General features: G+C 42.4%; 1 protein-coding gene across 1 annotated transcript in view; it reads right to left on the bottom strand.

Annotated features, from left to right (window-relative positions):
* Positions 1 to 18536, bottom strand: part of LOC308309097 (CUB and sushi domain-containing protein 3-like) — a gene marked incomplete at both ends in the record, with an annotated part of 377797 nt that overhangs the window by 82696 nt on the left and 276565 nt on the right. The window contains 3 exons of the mRNA XM_080754567.1: positions 11171 to 11359; positions 13907 to 14065; positions 14718 to 14906. Of these exons, the coding sequence (XP_080610693.1) occupies positions 11171 to 11359; positions 13907 to 14065; positions 14718 to 14906 (537 nt within the window). The remainder of the gene's footprint in view (positions 1 to 11170; positions 11360 to 13906; positions 14066 to 14717; positions 14907 to 18536) is intronic.

The raw sequence follows: 18536 nt of genomic DNA on the forward strand, positions 1-18536 counted from the left end.
ATGATCTTATAGCACATCTGCATATTAACCTAAAATGTCAATATTAACGGCAATACTATGTTCTTCAAGCATTACACATTGAAATACATATATGAATAAGTTAGCATGTTATATGGTCTCACATGTGTATTTCACGTGTGAAATAAGGCTAGCCTAGTGCAAGCACAGACACTTTTCCTAGCAGACAGAGTAGTCAAACTGATTGGAGACAGTTGCAGTCTGAGCCAAAAGGAGAGAATTGGGGAATAAACATCTGTTGGCCCACTTGAAACGGGAATAGCTATGCAAACACACAAAATAAAGCACAGCAGCAGCGATCGCTTCACACTGTGAAAAATCATAAGTAGATATCCACCTACAGTGGAACCAACCCCCCCCCCCCCCCCCCACACACACACACACACACCCTTTTAAATCACTGTTATCTCATACACTTGCTTGTTGTTTTGGTCAATCAAGCCTCATTCATTCATGAATAGCACTGTGGTGCAAAACTCATAACTGTCAGTCACAACAAGCACTCTGGAAAGAGAGAAGTGGGGATTAATACTCAGAGGAAAATATTTTGAAGGTGAAGAATAGTGGAAGATAAAAAAAATGTATTTTGGTTTAAGTATTTGGTTTAATACAAAATATTCATGAATACGTACACTGACTTATAAATAGTCTAATTGTCTATAGTCTTTGAAATCCTTTCTTAATTTTGAAAGTGTGTTTTCCTCTATTATTATTACTAGAAGCTCGGCCGCCTAAACGTCTAGTCGGCAACCTGGCCTACTCGGGAACGATGTAAATAGGCAATGAATGCCCCGCCCTTTAATGCAAACCCCATTTTACAGTACCTGTTGTCATAAGACCCGTTTTGACCATCTGTTTGCCTGCATTTATGCCCATATATGGAGATACCTGTCTGTCTGCGTCCATTTTATGCTCATATATGGAGATCCCTGTATCTGTCTGTCTGTGTCCATTTATGGAGATGATCTGTCTGTCTGCGTTAATTTTATGCCCATATATGGAGATCTCTGTATCTGTCTGTCTGTGTCCCTTTTATGCCCATATATGGAGATATCATGCCCATATATGGAGATGATCTGTCTGTCCGCGTCCATTTTATGCCAATATTACGGAGATCTCTGTATCTGTCTGTCTGTGTCCCTTTTATGCCCATATATGGAGATCTCTGCCCTTCGGGCGGCCAATTGTCTAGTCGGGGGCCAGCCTACTCTGGACATCAGCGCATACAGAGAATCCGAACCTTTTGCGCCGTTGCCGGAAAATCGCATATCGGGTCGGGTCGGGTCGAGGCCGGGCGCTGCACTCCCTGCTACGGCAGAGAACGCGCCTGCCGAATTTGAAGCACTAGAAGCTCGTCTAGTCGGCGACCTGGCCAACTCGGAACAACGTAAATAGGGAATGAATGCCCCGCCCTTTAATGCAAACCCCATTATACCTGTTGTCATAGGACCCGTTTTGACCATCTGTTTGCCTGTGTCCATTTATGCCCATATATGGAGATATCTGTTATCTGTCTGTCTGTCAGCGTCCATTTTATGTCCATATATGGAGATCACTGCAGATATAGTTCTGGGTCCATTTTATGCCCATATATGCCCATATATGGAGATATCTGTCTATTTGCGTCCATTTCACGCCCATATATGGAGATCTCTGAATCTGTCTGTCTGTGTCCCTTTATGCCCGTATATGGAGATCTTTGTGATTCTGCGTAAATTTTATGCCCATATATGCCATTTGCGTCCATTTTATGCCCATTTATGGAGATCTCTGTATCCGTCTGTCTGTGTGTCTGTCTGTGTCCCTTTATGCCGTATGAGATCTCTGAATCTGTCTGTCTGTGTCCCTTTATCCATTTTATGCCCATATATGGGGGCATTCATTTTATGCCCATATATGGAGAACGCGCGTGCCCGTGGGACGAACGGTTCTCATATGGGGGCATTCATTTTATGCCCATATATGGAGAACGCGCGTGCCCGTGGGACGAACGGTTCTCGAGATACGCGGATTACCTACATACATACACACTCACAGAGATTTTTTGTTGACTCATGTGGCGTACGTCTGCCCATATATGCCCATATATGGAGATATCTGTCTATTTGCGTCCATTTCACGCCCATATATGGAGATCTCTGAATCTGTCTGTCTGTGTCCCTTTATCCATTTTATGCCCATATATGGGGGCATTCATTTTATGCCCATATATGGAGAACGCGCGTGCCCGTGGGACGGAACGCGCGTGCCCGTGGGGTGGGACGAACGGTTCTCGGAGATCTCTGAATCTGTCTGTCTGTGTCCCTTTATCCATTTTATGCCCATATATGGGGGCATTCATTTTATGCCCATATATGGAGAACGCGCGTGCCCGTGGGACGGAACGCGCGTGCCCGTGGGACGAACGGTTCTCATATGGGGGCATTCATTTTATGCCCATATGGAGAACGCGCGTGCCCGTGGGACGAACGGTTCTCGAGATACGTGGATTACCTACATACATACACACTCACAGAGATTTTTTGTTGACTCATGTGGCGTACGTGATGTCAGAGCCTTTTATGAAGTGATGTCACAATGAGTCAGAGCTTTCGCCGATTTCCTCAGAAACAGCCTGATGTCAACAATCAACCCCGCATAAGGAGATTCCGAACGTTTCGCGCCGGTTTGGGAAAACCGCGCGTCGGGTCGGGTCGAGACCCGGCACTGCACTCCGTGCCGTGGCCATATATGGGGGCATTCATTTTATGCCCATATATGGAGAACGCGCGTGCCCGTGGGACGGAACGCGCGTGCCCGTGGGACGAACGGTTCTCGGAGATCTCTGAATCTGTCTGTCTGTGTCCCTTTATCCATTTTATGCCCATATATGGGGGCATTCATTTTATGCCCATATATGGAGAACGCGCGTGCCCGTGGGACGGAACGCGCGTGCCCGTGGGACGAACGGTTCTCATATGGGGGCATTCATTTTATGCCCATATGGAGAACGCGCGTGCCCGTGGGACGAACGGTTCTCGAGATACGTGGATTACCTACATACATACACACTCAAAGAGATTTTTTGTTGACTCATGTGGCGTACGTGATGTCAGAGCCTTTTATGAAGTGATATGCCCATATGGAGAACGCGCGTGCCCGTGGGACGAACGGTTCTCGAGATACGTGGATTACCTACATACATACACACTCACAGAGATTTTTTGTTGACTCATGTGGCGTACGTGATGTCAGAGCCTTTTATGAAGTGATGTCACAATGAGTCAGAGCTTTCGCCGATTTCCTCAGAAACAGCCTGATGTCAACAATCAACCCCGCATAAGGAGATTCCGAACGTTTCGCGCCGGTTTGGGAAAACCGCGCGTCGGGTCGGGTCGAGACCCGGCACTGCACTCCGTGCCGCGGCGGGGAACGCGCGTGCCGAATCTGAAGCCGGTGGGACGAACGGTTCTCGAGATACGCGGATTACAAACACACACACACGCACGCAGAGACTTCTCGCATTTATAGATAGATGTGGGACGAACGGTTCTCGAGATACGCGGATTACACACATACATACACACTCACATCGATTCTTTGTTGACTCATGTGGCGTACGTGATGTCAGAGCCTTTTATGAAGTGATGTCACAATGAGTCAGAGCTTGCGCTGATTTCCTCCGGAACAGCCTGATGTCAACAATCAGCACCACATAAGGAGATTCCGAACGTTTCGCGCCGGTTCGGGAAAACCGCGCGCCGGGTCGGGTCGAGGCCCTGCATTGCACTCCGTGCCACGGCGGGAAACGCGAGTGCCGAATCTGAAGCCGGTGGGATGACCGGTTCTCGAGATACGCGGATTACATACACACACACACACACACACGCAGACACACACACGAGAAGTCTCGCATTTATTGTAAGATTATTATTTCTTTTTAACAAAGACTGTGGGACGAACAGAGGCAAACTGTTATGTACAGAGGCAAACTGTACATAATATCTAACATAAGGCATGGAAAATGTACTTAATTAAATCTCTATATCAACAAATTAAAGCCTTGCTCATCAGTGAGCAGTCTTAATGGGAAATTCAAAGCTTTGCCCAAGTGAGACAAGGCATCATAGTCCGTAGGATTGAGACGAAAATCGTTCACTTTTTCATACAAGCGTGAAATTTGGTACACTTGTACAGTTTGGGGCCCTGAACATTTTCAGATATGGAGCCATCGCTAAAACGCCCCCTGGTGGCCATGGCAGCCATTTTACTTTCCGCCATTAACAATTGATGTATTTTGCATCATAACTCCTGAACCAAGCATGATAATACAGAATAGATGATGTCTACACCTATGTTTTGATGGTCAAGGATTACAATAATACCATGTACAACATCATAAACTGTTCAGAAGAATAGTTAATGGCCAATTTGGTGATGTTGTGTGGTAGTCCAATGGTTTTGTCCGAATATTTGACAGAATTCTTTTCACCTTTTCATAAAAGTATGAAACTTGGTACACTTGTACACTTTGGGGCCCAGAACATTTTCAGATATGGAGCCATCGCAAAAACGCCCCCTGGTGGCCATGGCAGCCATTTTACTTTCCGCCATTAACAATTAATGTATTTTACCTCATAACTCCTGAACCAAACATGATAATACAGAATAGGTGATGTCTACACCTATGTTTTGATGGTCAAGGATTACATTGATATCATGTACATAATCATAAACTGTTCAGGTGAATAGTTAATGGTCAATTTGGTGATGTTGTGAGGTAGTCTGCTGGTTTTGTATGAACATTGTTCACGTTTTCATAAAAGTATGAAACTTGGTACACTTGTACATTGGGACCCTGAACAATGTCAGATATGGAGCCATCACAAAAAACACCCCCTAGTGGCCATTTTAATATCCGCCATTACCAGATAATGTATTTTGCGTCTTATCTTCTGACCCATGCTTGATAATACAGAATATGTGATGTGTACAACATTATAAACTGTCCAGCTGAATAGTTAATGATGAATTCAGTGATGTGAGAAGGAAATCACAACATTTTGCGTTTGTTGCATACATTTGGTTTCATTGTCTTGTTCAAATGTATTTCTTAAGCACATATATTTCATGTTTTTGCTAGTATTGTTTTCATGTTTCATGCATTTTTTGACTGATTGATTGATTGGTTGATTGATTGATGACGATGAATCTATTCTTCAATCTTCACTGTCTCCTTCACAACCTCCTCCACATCATTGGCACAATGCTGTGCACTATTAGGAGGCTTGTTTGCATTTGTAATGCCCCTGGCAGCCTTTCTTGCAGCCACAACTTAAGAGCTGAAGGAGAGATTGGCTTGCCTATTAAAGAATTTGACCACAATGGTTTCCAATCAAGTGGGTTTGTCCAAACCCAGTCCGTTGGAGATGGCATATCTGGTGCCACCTCAAATGCTTGTCCCCAACAGTGTCCCTCTTACACTGCTCTTTTGAGGTGCTGCACCAATGCATCCTAATTTGGGGAGTATTTTCTCCATCCCTCTTCCTATTTTAGTGAATAACTCAAGACGAGCTTGCTGGGTGGCATTTGGGACTGTAAAAAACTACAGACATGGGATTGCTTGGGTCCACTCCTGACAAATGCAACATGGCTCTGTCAAAGGCTCCAAAACTAATTCCAGATCATTTCATTTCCATGCACCTCAGAGGTGCAGTGTACCAAGGAGAACACTGTTGGGGACAAGCATTTGAGGTGGCATCAGCTATGAAATCTCCAACAGACTGGGGTTGGACGAACCCACGTGATTGGAGACCATTGTGGTCAATTCTTCCACAGGCAAGCCTATCCCTCCTTGAGCTCTTGAGTTGTGGCTGCAAGAAAGGCTGCCAGGCAAAAAATGCAAAGGTAGTGTACAGCATTGTGTCAATGTGGAGGAGGCTGTGAAGGAGGCAGTGAAGATGGAAGAAGAAATTCATTGTCATCAACAACGTAATCTCTCAAGAACAGACTTACCAAACAGCAAGGGCTCTGTTTTTCACGTTTCTTTGACAATGGTTAGCATGATTGTCAACGACGACAACTATCAATCAATCAATCAGTCAAACAAAAAACATGCATGAATGAAACATGCAATCAATACTAGCGAAAAACATGGTATATAATGATGTGCTTCAGAAATCTATTTGAACAAGACAATGAAACCTTTATGTTATAACAAAAAAAAACTATTTCTGAAATAGAATCTTTGAAATAAACCTTTGTCTGTGATACATTATTTAATATTGAATATTGCTCTGCTCTCACTGTATTATCAGGGGCAAGGGTTTACATTTCTAAAACTCAACATGTATACAACAGACGCAAATCACTGAATTGACTATTAACTATTCAGCTGGACAGTTTATGATGTTGTACACATTATCAATGGTATCCTTGACCATCAAAACATAGGTGTAGACATCACATATTCTGTATTATCATGTATGGTTCAAGAGATAAGATGCAAAATACATTATCTGGTAATGGTGGCAATTAAAATGGCTGCCATGGCCACCAGGGTTTTTTTTTGCAATGGCTCCATATCTGACAATGTTCAGGGTCCCAAACTGTACCAAGTTTCATACTTTTATGAAAAAGTCAAAAATTGTCTGACAAAACCAGCGGACTACCTCACAACATCACTGAATTGACCATTAACTATTCACCTGAAGAGGTTGTGATGTTGTTAATGATACCAATGAAATCCTTGACCATCAAAACATAGGTGTAGACATCACCTATTCTGTATTATCATGTTTGGTTCAGGAGTTATGATGTAAAATACATTAATTGTTAATGGCGGAAAGTAAAATGGCTGCCATGGCCACCAGGGGGCGTTTTTGCGATGGCTCCATATCTGAAAATGTTCAATGCCCCAAAGTGTACAAGTGTACCAAGTTTCATACTTTTATGAAAAGGTGAAAAGAATTCGGAGAAAACCATTGGACTACCACACAACATCACCAAATTGGCCATTAACTGTTCTTTTGAACAGTTTATGATGTTGTACATGGTATTATTGTAATCCTTGACCATCAAAACATAGGTGTAGACATCATCTATTCTGTATTATCATGTTTGGTTCAGGAGTTATGATGTAAAATACATTAACGGGTAATGGTGGAAAGTAAAATGGCCGCCATGGCCACCAGGGGGCGTTTTTGCGATGGCTCCATATCTGAAATTGTTCAGGGCCCCAAACTGTACAAGTGTACCAATTTTCACGCTTGTATGAAAAAGTGAACGATTCACCCAAAATCTGGTCTCAATCCTCCGTACTATCATTAGTTTATGACTCCCGACTCTTGGACATTTTTATTTATTTTTGCCACTGATTGCTTAAGTCACCTAGATGACTTGGTAGGTCAGGCCCCTACAACCCCACCTGTTCACTCAGGTCAGGTAACACAGGGATGCTGACAGAACCCTCGCTAAAAACCCCAGGACAAAAACTCGTCCTAGTCAATTCGCCCTTCTGGCCCACAAACTGTGGAATAAGTTAAGTCGGTGCATGCAGGTTAAGGGAGAGGTTGTGCTGCAACGTGATAGTTTCAGGAATTATGCGCATTGGGCTGTACACATGGAGACGCACCGGCGCCGTTTTCAGATGTATTCACTCTGGGAGCTGGCTTCAAAGATGTGCGTATTCAGGCACACAAGATGCCGGCTCTGTGTGGCAGAAAGGTATAAACGATTAAGAGCTTATGCGGATTCATCTAAATTCGTCTTCGTTTAGACGGCGTCTTAGGCAGATTTTCATTTTTAATTTCTTCTTTCCTTAAAACCTTAAAAATAGGACTAACAAGGCTAACGATACGCGTTCAATGAGGCAAGTTTATGTACTGTATGTGTTTGGTGCTGCAGTGAATGCTATCCTATCGCTTCACGGACAGACAATGTAGTGCTGTGAATCTTGTGGAAAAATGTAGATATTTTACTAAAGACAAGTTTTCTAGCAAAACTTTCAAAGGGTTTTATACTATATGACAAGAGCTAACCCTGAGTCAAAGCATTTTTTTACAGAGTGAGCACGCACAGAGAGCGACAAATTAGAATGCTATGGAGGTGAATCCGTCCAATAAATTGAATTGAATGTTTTATGGCTGTATGGAATACTTGCAATGCATGAAATACCAGCCATATTAGGGCTATATGTGTCCATACACCTTTCTCATTTTTGTTGTCTAGGGTAGATAAAGATAGTGGGAGTTGCAGTCATGAGGGCAGGGGAAGAGCTGGCAGCCTTGGAGATATGACAGACAGATATGACTAGCACCACATGATGTGAATAAAATATAAATGTACTTTAAGTAATGGATAATTACACACTGTTGCATACAACAACACCGTAAGTATGTATCTTTTTCCTAATGTGTGACATGTGACAGCTGACTTATGTCAATGGGAAAATTGAATTCACTAATAAATCAATATAAATTAATCTATTCAAGAAATCTTAGCAAAATGGAAGCACACATGGCTTGAGTGAATGCCGCAAAAACTGTGGGAGGAGTAATGTGCCAAACTTTGCCGTTAATGCCCATTAATGCCCACTAGTGCCCATTAATGAATACAATACAACATTTTGAACAAAAAGTTTGAACTTTGAGTTTAAACTTTTGCGTTTTGTTTTTCATTGAATGTAATTACTGGAGGCCAACACCTGTGTTCACGTGACAACTAACCCCCCAGAAGTCTACATGCTTCAAACGTCTAACCTTTTTTCGGAATGGCCTTGTCCGAAAAAACTGACAATTATCCATCATACTCCGAACTTTTCTGTGTTCTGAAAGCAAGACCCCACCCACTTAGTAATTTGATCAATGAATCGCAGCTGTGGCAGCTTGCTCTGTCCTCTCGAGTGACTGCGCAATGGATTTAATACCTGGATATCGTTCCAACTCGCTGTGGGCAATTTGTCACAGAGGTAGGCGGATGTTTTGCCATTTATTGCGACAGGTTGTTTATGCATGGTCACTAGAGAGTAGTAGTAGTAGTACAGCCTGTCTCTTTCAAGCTATCGCCTGCTATTCACTGCTGGCAGAATGAAGCCGGGTTGAATGCAGAAACAAAAATCAATATATCACGCCCACCCAACTTCTGACCAGCCACACTGTTAGAACTATAGTTTGGACAGTCAGAACATCTAGGGGTGCAATAACATCCAAAGAAAGTTCTGAGACCGCCCGCCCATCTGATGATGGAGCATGAATGAGCTTTTAGACCCTGTTGCATAACAAGTCAGCGCAAAACCTGCACAGTACAGTATGTTGGATAGTTATTCCATGCAAAGTGAGATGTACTGTATTCTGTAACACCTTATCTAGGTTGACGCTTGCAATGCGTCGTGTGAGTTTTCCGGTGTGTTTCGTTGTTCGAAGAATGAATCGGGCTTAACATTAATACCGGGAATCCTTGTCATTTTAGATTTTAGCGCTGGCTATTCAAAAATATCTACACTTCGTGCCACACTGTGAGCTTCCCAGATATTGACTTAATATAAGCACATGAAAGTGTGAGAACAACTGATTTAGAAGGCATTTGTAGAATTGGCCTCAGGTCTTATTTTGAGGAATGTTGAGAGAACAGTGGATTGCTTATGTTTACAGTCATATAGTGTCTAAATGAACAATACAGTAACTTACGGGTTTGGGCCAAATTCAATAACATTGAATATTCAATAACATGAAACATTGCCATGGTTTTTCCAAATGACAAATTCTTGTAATTACACATAATTCACAGAAAAGTGTTAATACAGTACACGTTTGGCTACACCTAAGTAAAAAGCAATAATAGATTTAGGTGATTTGGATAATAATTAGATAATCAATCAATTACTATCATATCACTATCAATCATCATCAAGAAAAAAACATTTTGACGATAATATTGCATGATTGTATCAGGATAATCTTTTATTACATTTTTGGATATCGCCCATTTACTTTGAAGCTTAGGCTTTTGAAATTCTGTCTGACTGGGGCATGGTCCTCTTGGGGCTATTTCAGCAGCATCCAATTTGCAAATCAAGCTCAACGAATCACAAAACTGATGTATTTTAAATGATTTAACAATGTTTCGACTCGAGCCTGGTAAACGTAATGAAAAACACAGTGGTGTGTTCAACAGGTGACATTGCTACCGTAGGTGTTGAGTGTGTGTGCACGTGCACACACACACACACACACACACACACACACACACACACACACACACACACACACACACACACACACACACACACACACACACACACACACACACACACACACGTGTTCATGCAACAAAGAACCCAATTAGTTGAGTGAAACAGAACAGCCGCACAGACACCGAATGCTAACGGTGAGTTAGCCAAAGTAATTAGAGGGAGTGGAAATTGACAGAAGAAGGGGGGATTGATTTGTGTTTCCGTTCCACCTGACATGGCATCGTCTCACCATCAGCCTGCATTCAGATCAGCTGCTAACAACACAGAGGAGAGGTCTCGGGTAGAGACATCTGACTGTCTGCAGCACCGGGCCTCGGTGGTGGGAAAATGCATGTATTGATATAAAATGTACTTACAGTATAGTACCAAAATTAATGTAGAAAGTACTGTTGTTGGTGAATTATTTATGTCAAATGAAATGTCCATATGGGCTGGGCTTCCTTGGAAGCATGACACTTTAATAAAGAAAAATCTATCAATCAGTCAAGAACTCATTATGCAGAATGTCCCATTTAAAAAAAGAAAGAAAAAAGCAGATCTTAGTTCACAATGCATTGTGAGCTTGTAGGTCGGCCATTTTAAATTGGCCGAAATGTAGGGCTGAAGTGGTTAATGTATGTTTTGTAATAATAATCAAAATCTACAAAGTAACTAGTAACTGAAGTTTACAAATAATTGTAGTGTAAGTATAATAAAGTATAATATTTGTCTCTGAGATGTAGTGGAGCAGAAGTAAAAGAACAAAAAAAAAAATGGAAGTAAGCCAGCCATTAAAGTAAAGTACCTAAAAAGTGCACTTGAGTAAATGCAGTTACTCTACAGCACTGCTGGAGCCTCTGAGGCAGTGGCCAGACGAAGGGCAGACTGGGTGGAACAGGAGAAGGAAATACAGTAAATGATCATCAGTGCAGCTCAGCTCACCCTGACATGCCGGCACCGACGCGTCCCAGGTGTAGTAGCCATAGGTGGTCTTCTTGCAGACAGCCATGCCCTTTCCAATCAGCTTGTAGCCCCGGTCGCATGCCCAGCGCACCACGCTGTTGAGATGCCCGCCGGTCTGACTCACCACAAAGCCGTGCTGCGGAGAGTCCGGGGTGCTGCAGTACATGGCTATGGAGAGATGGAGGGAAGAAAAGGAGGAGAGAGGGATACTAAACCAGATGCACCATCTCGCCCTCAATGACAATAATGCAATATATAAACACAATTAGACAAAACAATAATTAAAAAAAAGACATGATCAAGACAATCAAACAATAGCAAATGTGACAAAATCAGATGCTCACAATCCACAAAAAATACTAATCATATTTAGATCAACAATATCAACTGTTCTGGCAATCATATATGGACATCCCTGATGTCATCAATATTAACTTATTAAGCCCATATTTGGCAATGCCCATATATGGACGCTCCATATGGCCAAGACATTTTCAAATCAAGACTGTTCACTATCATCACCTGGATATCCATAACCACACTAATAGAATCCCTTTTATGCCCATCAATATTAAGCCCATATCTGGGAATGCCCATACAATAGAATCCATTTTATGCCCATCAATATTAAGCCCATATCTGGGAATGCCCATACAATAGAATCCATTTTATGCCCATCAATATTAAGCCCATATCTGGGAATGCCCATATATGGACATATTGCGTCAGTCTAACCAGTGTGGTTGATGCGACACAAGTCACAATTGCAAATTAATTCTGCCCTTGTCCCTTTTATGCCCATATATGGAGATCCCTGTCCTCATGTCAATGCGAATGTCGATGTGCAATGCCCATATATGGATGCTCCATACTGTATATGGCCAAGACAGAATTCATTTGCAAATCAAGACTGCTGACTATCATCATCTGGATCTCCATATATGAAGATCACGACACTGACCTCATCAAACCCTGGATATCCATAAATGAAGACGACTGGATCATCATCTAGATCCTCATATATTGGAGCTGGTAAATACCTCTGACCGCACAGACTCCATATATGGATATAGCTGACCTGTTCTGACATCACAGTGATGACTCGAAAAGCTCAGTAGAAGGGTATACATGCCCAAGCAGCCATGTGCACGCGCCCATGTGCACGCACCCATATGCGCGACCTCGCCCTATAGGGCGTCTTACTGGTAGTTACAGTATGTGATTAATTATAGTTATCATATAGATATAGCATAATGGTGTATAGTCTGGATGAAGAGAAGAAGAGAGATGAAGAGATGAAGAGAATAGGTGGGAATGGTGGGGGGAGGGGATGGGGAATGGATGAGGAAGATGGGCGCGGGAGAAGGTGGATAGGGGATCAATCATTAAAAAAAAAAGAAGGCGATGAGGAGTGAGAAGGAGAATAATAATATTTTTAATGGTAATACTAAGGCAAAGAAAGTACAGCTAAAAAGAAGGTGCGAACAGTTATTTACAGCCACGCTATGTGCTTTAATACACACAGATTTATGCACTAATGAGGAGGAAGGCCTGAGGAATGTCACATCTATTTAGCAGCCAGTGTGCAACACAGTCCAGGCACTACTCAAAATCACATTATCATCATTCCACTGTGGCCTATGGGCACACACACATATTATTCAATTTGCTTTACACATGCAAATATGGGTTCATCCTCCAGTTATTTGTTCCACAGCCCTTACTTTCCCGCATCTTACTGCCTATCAAACACCAAAAGAAAAACGCTAATTTGATTTTCGGAACACAGCCACTGCATAGCCGATTGGACGCAGACGGCCTGACAGAAGGCCGTATTGCTCGACAATCACTGTTGTACTTTCCTTCAAATTACTGGGAGACAGCGATGATTTAATAGGAAAAGACATTCCTATTCCAGTCAATCAAATCTGAAGTAGTTTTCCTGACAAAATGAGTAACCACTTGAACCCCCAGCATCCCTATTCTGGGGGGAACATTCGCCCAAAACAGCAGCTCTACAAGCGCACAACATGTCGTGCGCTTGGCTATTTTTGGCAAATAGATTTGGGTCCCTAAGTCGCTATACCCACCATTTGGGGATTTAGCATGGCGCAAGGGGCGTTCCCTTGGCCAAGCTGCTAACTTCCAACACCAGCCTTATCCCTAAAACACCTACGCTACCCGTTAGCCATTGCCTTTAAGAGCAAACACAAGCCGTTATGTCCAGTGCAAGTCCATGGAAGAGCGAAGAGGCAGTCCGACGTTGCCTTGGAATACAATTATATTTAATACACAGAATTATCACTCACACGTTGCTGGTTATAGAGAACTTTAAATTACAGCAATTGCTTGTGTTCTGGATTAATTAAACTGAATGGTCCGAGTGGTTATAGCAAACGCAGATCAAATTACATTTTATTTGTCTTCCATTTGTTTGTGTAATATGGCTGATCTACAAGTACACAAAGTATTGCAACGTGGCGCGTTGTGAGCTTAAAGATTTGCTATTTTCACGGAGCGCTCGCCCCCCCAGAATAGGGACGCAAGTGGTTAGATACCTAAATTATGCCATGTGATGGCATAATGTGATTATGCTATGTGATTGCATGTGATTTCATGTTGACTTTTTTGAAGAGTTCATAAAGACACAATTAGAACAGTTATCCATTATCAATAAGATAATAAAGATAGTATAATTACGAGCAGGATACATACTTTGATACTCACCCACGTATCTGATGTGGAAGCCAGGCTGGTTGGTGCCGTGGTCGGAGGACCAGCGCAGGAGGAGCTGGTGGCCAGTGGTCGTCAGGCTGAAGGGGGTCTCAAGGTCTCCACTCAGAGAGGCCAGGTTCTGGCTATAGATGGTGGGACCTGCATGCGCACATGCACACACGTGCACACACGTGTGCACACACACACACACACACACACACACACACACACACACACACACACACACACACACACACACACACACACACACACACACACACACACACACACAAGGAAATTCATTTAGCCACAGAACGAATGCACTGATAATGACTGCATACACAGATGAACAGAGAATGTAAATACAGGAATATAGCACGCCATGGAGAGAGATAGGCACGTTATGGAGAGAGATAGGCTATTAGGCACGGTACAATTATCTGTGCAGAATTAATTAGCAAAGAGGTGATGAGAACAAACGCACCGTAAATGTCAGTGACATTTTGTAGTGGCACATCTATAAAATGACAATCGCATGTTTGGCCGAAAAGACCAGTGCATGCTGAACATTGGATATCAGTTTCAATCAGAGATCATTGAATCTCACATCAAAACAAGTATGTTTCAATAACTAACTTAAAGACTCAGTAAAATCCTCAGTGTACATTTATGAATTTGTAATTGTAACTCAGTAACTCAGAGTTAAATGCTCTCACAGGTTTGTTGTGTAGCTGCATGTATAAATAACATTTTGATAAATGGAAGGAAAAAAAAACATTGCTTATGAGATGAGATCCCCTTTTGAACTGACCGTCAAATATTTCCAGGATGTCAAACTCTTTCTCTGTCTGGAAGAGTTCAAAGTGCAGAGTGATGTTGTATCCCTTTTCCACGTTAATGAGCCAGGAGCACATCTGCAGGTTGGGATAGCTGTCAGGATAGCCTGGACTCAGGATCACCCCCGTGGAGTCGAAGCGTACCTCATGGGCTGGGCATTGGACTGAGATCAGAGAGAACCAGACGTGAAATGAGCATGAGTTAAAAGACCAAAACAAAGGGAGAATACAGAGCCAGGGAACAGGGGCGATGTGGAGAGGTGTGTGGGAGAGAGGGAGACGAGAGAGAGAGAGAGAAAGGACAGGTTAGGTGAAAGAAGAAGGTGAACACAGAGAGGCAGGAACAAGAGAAGCGAGGGGGGGTAAAGGCACGGGAGGGGAGAGGAGAGGAGAGGAGAGGAGAGGAGAGGAGAGGAGAGGAGAGGAGAGGAGAGGAGAGGAGAGGAGAGGAGAGGAGAGGAGAGGAGAGGAGAGGAGAGGAGAGGAGAGAGGACCTCCAATGTGGAAATTACATTGAAATAAAAACTGGTCCTGAAACAATTACATTTCAGCCAGACTGATATTGCACCTCAGGGCTGAGCTGGTGAGCCTGCTGTTGTCACCAAGCTCCCTTGATATCAATCTGTCAAATAATACATCTTAGCTATAGCGTGACAGCCAGCTTTGTATGGGGAAGATCTGTATGCCTGTAGGTCTGTGCCTGCATGTAGGTGTCTTGCCCCATGCCTGTGTGTGTGTGTGTGCGTGCGCGCGCACACGTGTGTGTGTGTGTGTGTGTGTGCGTGCGTGCGTGTGTGTTCTGCTATTTCCTGGAAGTTATATTTGAAATAATGACCATGCAAAGGTTTCCCTTGATAGTCTGCCCTTTATGGTATGGAAAAAAAACTATGGGCCTCTACTAGAAACATGACGTGTAAGAGGTTAACACGAACAAATGTGGCAGATAAAAAGGTCATTTCAGTCATAGATAAATGTAAAAAATGGATCACTAAGCAGTAAGAATGAAGCCAATGGCAAAATGTTGGAATGCTATGAACTTACAGTAACTAGAGCAGTCCTTGACTCAGCGGTGTTGTTTCTGTCCAAAAAGTCAAGTTTTCTGTCTTGCATTGTCTGATTGACATTTTGACACACTACAGTATTCTTTGAAAGGTTTTGAGTGACCCCAAGATCATTTGTGTCTCAGTACAGCACTGTGGACCACTTAACTTTCAGTAGTGTGAAAGCTACTGTATACAGTACCACAATAATTGGGCTGCACAACTCCTTTAGAGTCACCAGTTTCTCCAGTGACTCTATCGTGGGTTTGACGCACACGGTTCGATGTACTGTAAACAATCATTGATGTTCTTCCGTTCCCATAGAAAGTATCCGGAGAACCCTGGTCAGTTTGCTCTCTCTGAAAAGAATGTGTCCTTCATCCTGTCAGTCTGGCTGTTGTGAAGAGCAGTGATACATTTCCCCAGAATGAACAGAGTTGTTGATTTTCCCTGCCTCTTTCAGCCTCTCCAAAGGTCTTTGCTTTGTTGCATCTTTCATAGCCAGCTAGGTCACATAGTGAGAACTCTGAAACCCTCTGGACTCTGGTACCCTCAGTCTTCATTAACTTCATGGTGAATATGCTATGGCTTCTGCTGGAGGACTGCTTCATCTTAGTGGATGCAACACTTCAGTGTTCGTTTTCAAACCAAATAAGTTTACAGGCTTCTTCCAGGTTTTGGATGTTGATCCACTTTAGATCGCTAACATACAGTAGGTCTGTCCAGTGCTGTCCTCACACAGGTGCAGAGCAGTATTACTATTGGACTACTGTTGAACTTTGAGAGAAATGATGGAGGCTGAAGTAGGTCATAGAAATATTCATTGTAGATATCGAAGAATGCGACTCATAAGATAAACTGGATTTTTTTTTTATAGCTATACATTGAAATGCTATACAGTAAATGTAAAAAGGTAAATAAATTAACTAGAACTGCACTCTCTGTCGATGTGCCAACTTCCACCTTGTGCACAAGTACTTGTGTACTTGTGGCCTACTTGTGTGCCAGCGAGAGCGCCACAGTACATTATAATTAACATTATTGGGCTAAAGGGGCTACATGTAAAGACAAAGACATACTGTACTGTAGGCCACTGGCATCACCACTGGCGATGCCAGTGACATCACCAGGAATGCTGGTTCCTCATTGGCTGTTAATGATGACATTGACAGAAATGCTGGTCCCTGATTGGGCTACGGGCTTAAACAAATACAGACACCGACATACATACGCAGCCGAACGCAGTACTTGCGCAAGCAATAAGGGTTAAAAGTAATTACATGTAAGTAATAATTAAAAAAGTAAAGTACATTATAATTAACATTATTGGGCTAAAGTGGCTACATGTAAAGACATACTGTACTGTAGGCCTACTTGACATGATCTAGCACACAGTGTGAATGATACCCAATAAGAGCTTTGTTTATAAGGTCCCCCTTGTTCCTAGCGGTCCCCATTGTTACCTGATTGTTTAATAATATACTGTTGCCAGGCAACAGAAACATTTCTTTTACAGAGAGCAGCAAACACCAACAGAATGGGAGTGCTACAGTAGGTACAGTGAAGGCATATTTTTGTGTTGCTTGTGTGTGTCTAACCACACATATTTATACATATTTATGTTCAGAGTCACTTTCTCAACTGCACCACAATGATCTAGTGCTACTCTGATTGCCTGGAAGCTGACACAACCCTAGTTATATTTATCTGTGTGAGCTGTCACTTTATGCCCTGAAGAAGACTGTGAGGTGAGTAATTAGTAATAAGTACGTTTTTTTTTTTGCTTGGTATTTTTTGTGTAACTACAGTACCTCTCCTCTATTTTTTTGTCCTCAAGATACATTTCTTCCTGCTACGGTAAGCAGAGTTGTGGTTAATACTGCTTAGCCTCAAACTCTCCAGGAAGTACGAACGTACAGTGCCTTCAAGGTTATGTTTGCCTAGAAAAATCCATATGAACAACCCACAGTTGTGATACTCATGACTCCCCAAGTAGAGCTCTTCTAGCTCCAAGTTCAAAAGTTGTGATGTGATACTGACATGTATTTTTTTCTTTAATGGCAAAACCCATATAAGTTCCTCATTATAATTGGATGGAGTGTTTCTTAGTAATTTCATAATATATCTGAGAAAGATATTGTTAATCCCAATGGTCTTACAAAAACAAGGACTCGAGGCAACCATATCCTGTTGCCTAGCAATGGCGTTCTCATACAGTATCTTAACAATTGAATGCCAAGCAAATTGTGTAGTCCATTTGAAGACAGCATAAATCAGGAGGCTGCACCATGATAAGTACAGCCACCACAAAAGTTTTGTTAAGTATTCATTAGACGTAATGGGGATGAGCATACAAGAAATCTGGGGATTCCATGTCTTGGCCTCACAAAAAATGTGTATTTGATCTACAAATATGATTATATACTGTTGTTATGCAAATCTTTACTAAAAGATGAGGCAAAGACTTGCTGTAGGCCTGAGCACAGCATTGTCTGCACTCTGCACCATGGGTAAGCATCAAATGTAATCATTTTATTGCATGATTTTTGCTTTCAGTTTTGTTTTCTTTCTGCATTTATCAAATCCTTCTACTGCTCCAAGAGCAGTCTTAGATCAATTCTGTAGTCCTGGAGCACTAATTCCACTTATGTTTAACCACACAGAATACATATGCTGTAGTAGTACAAACTACTAGTGGTTGGTGTCATTAGACTGTCCCAACACATCACTTAAAGATGGACAATAAAGAGAAGA

The sequence above is a fragment of the Nannobrachium achirus genome, assembly GCF_963921795.1.
Source record: "Nannobrachium achirus genome assembly, chromosome: 2".
NCBI lineage: Eukaryota > Metazoa > Chordata > Actinopteri > Myctophiformes > Myctophidae > Nannobrachium > Nannobrachium achirus.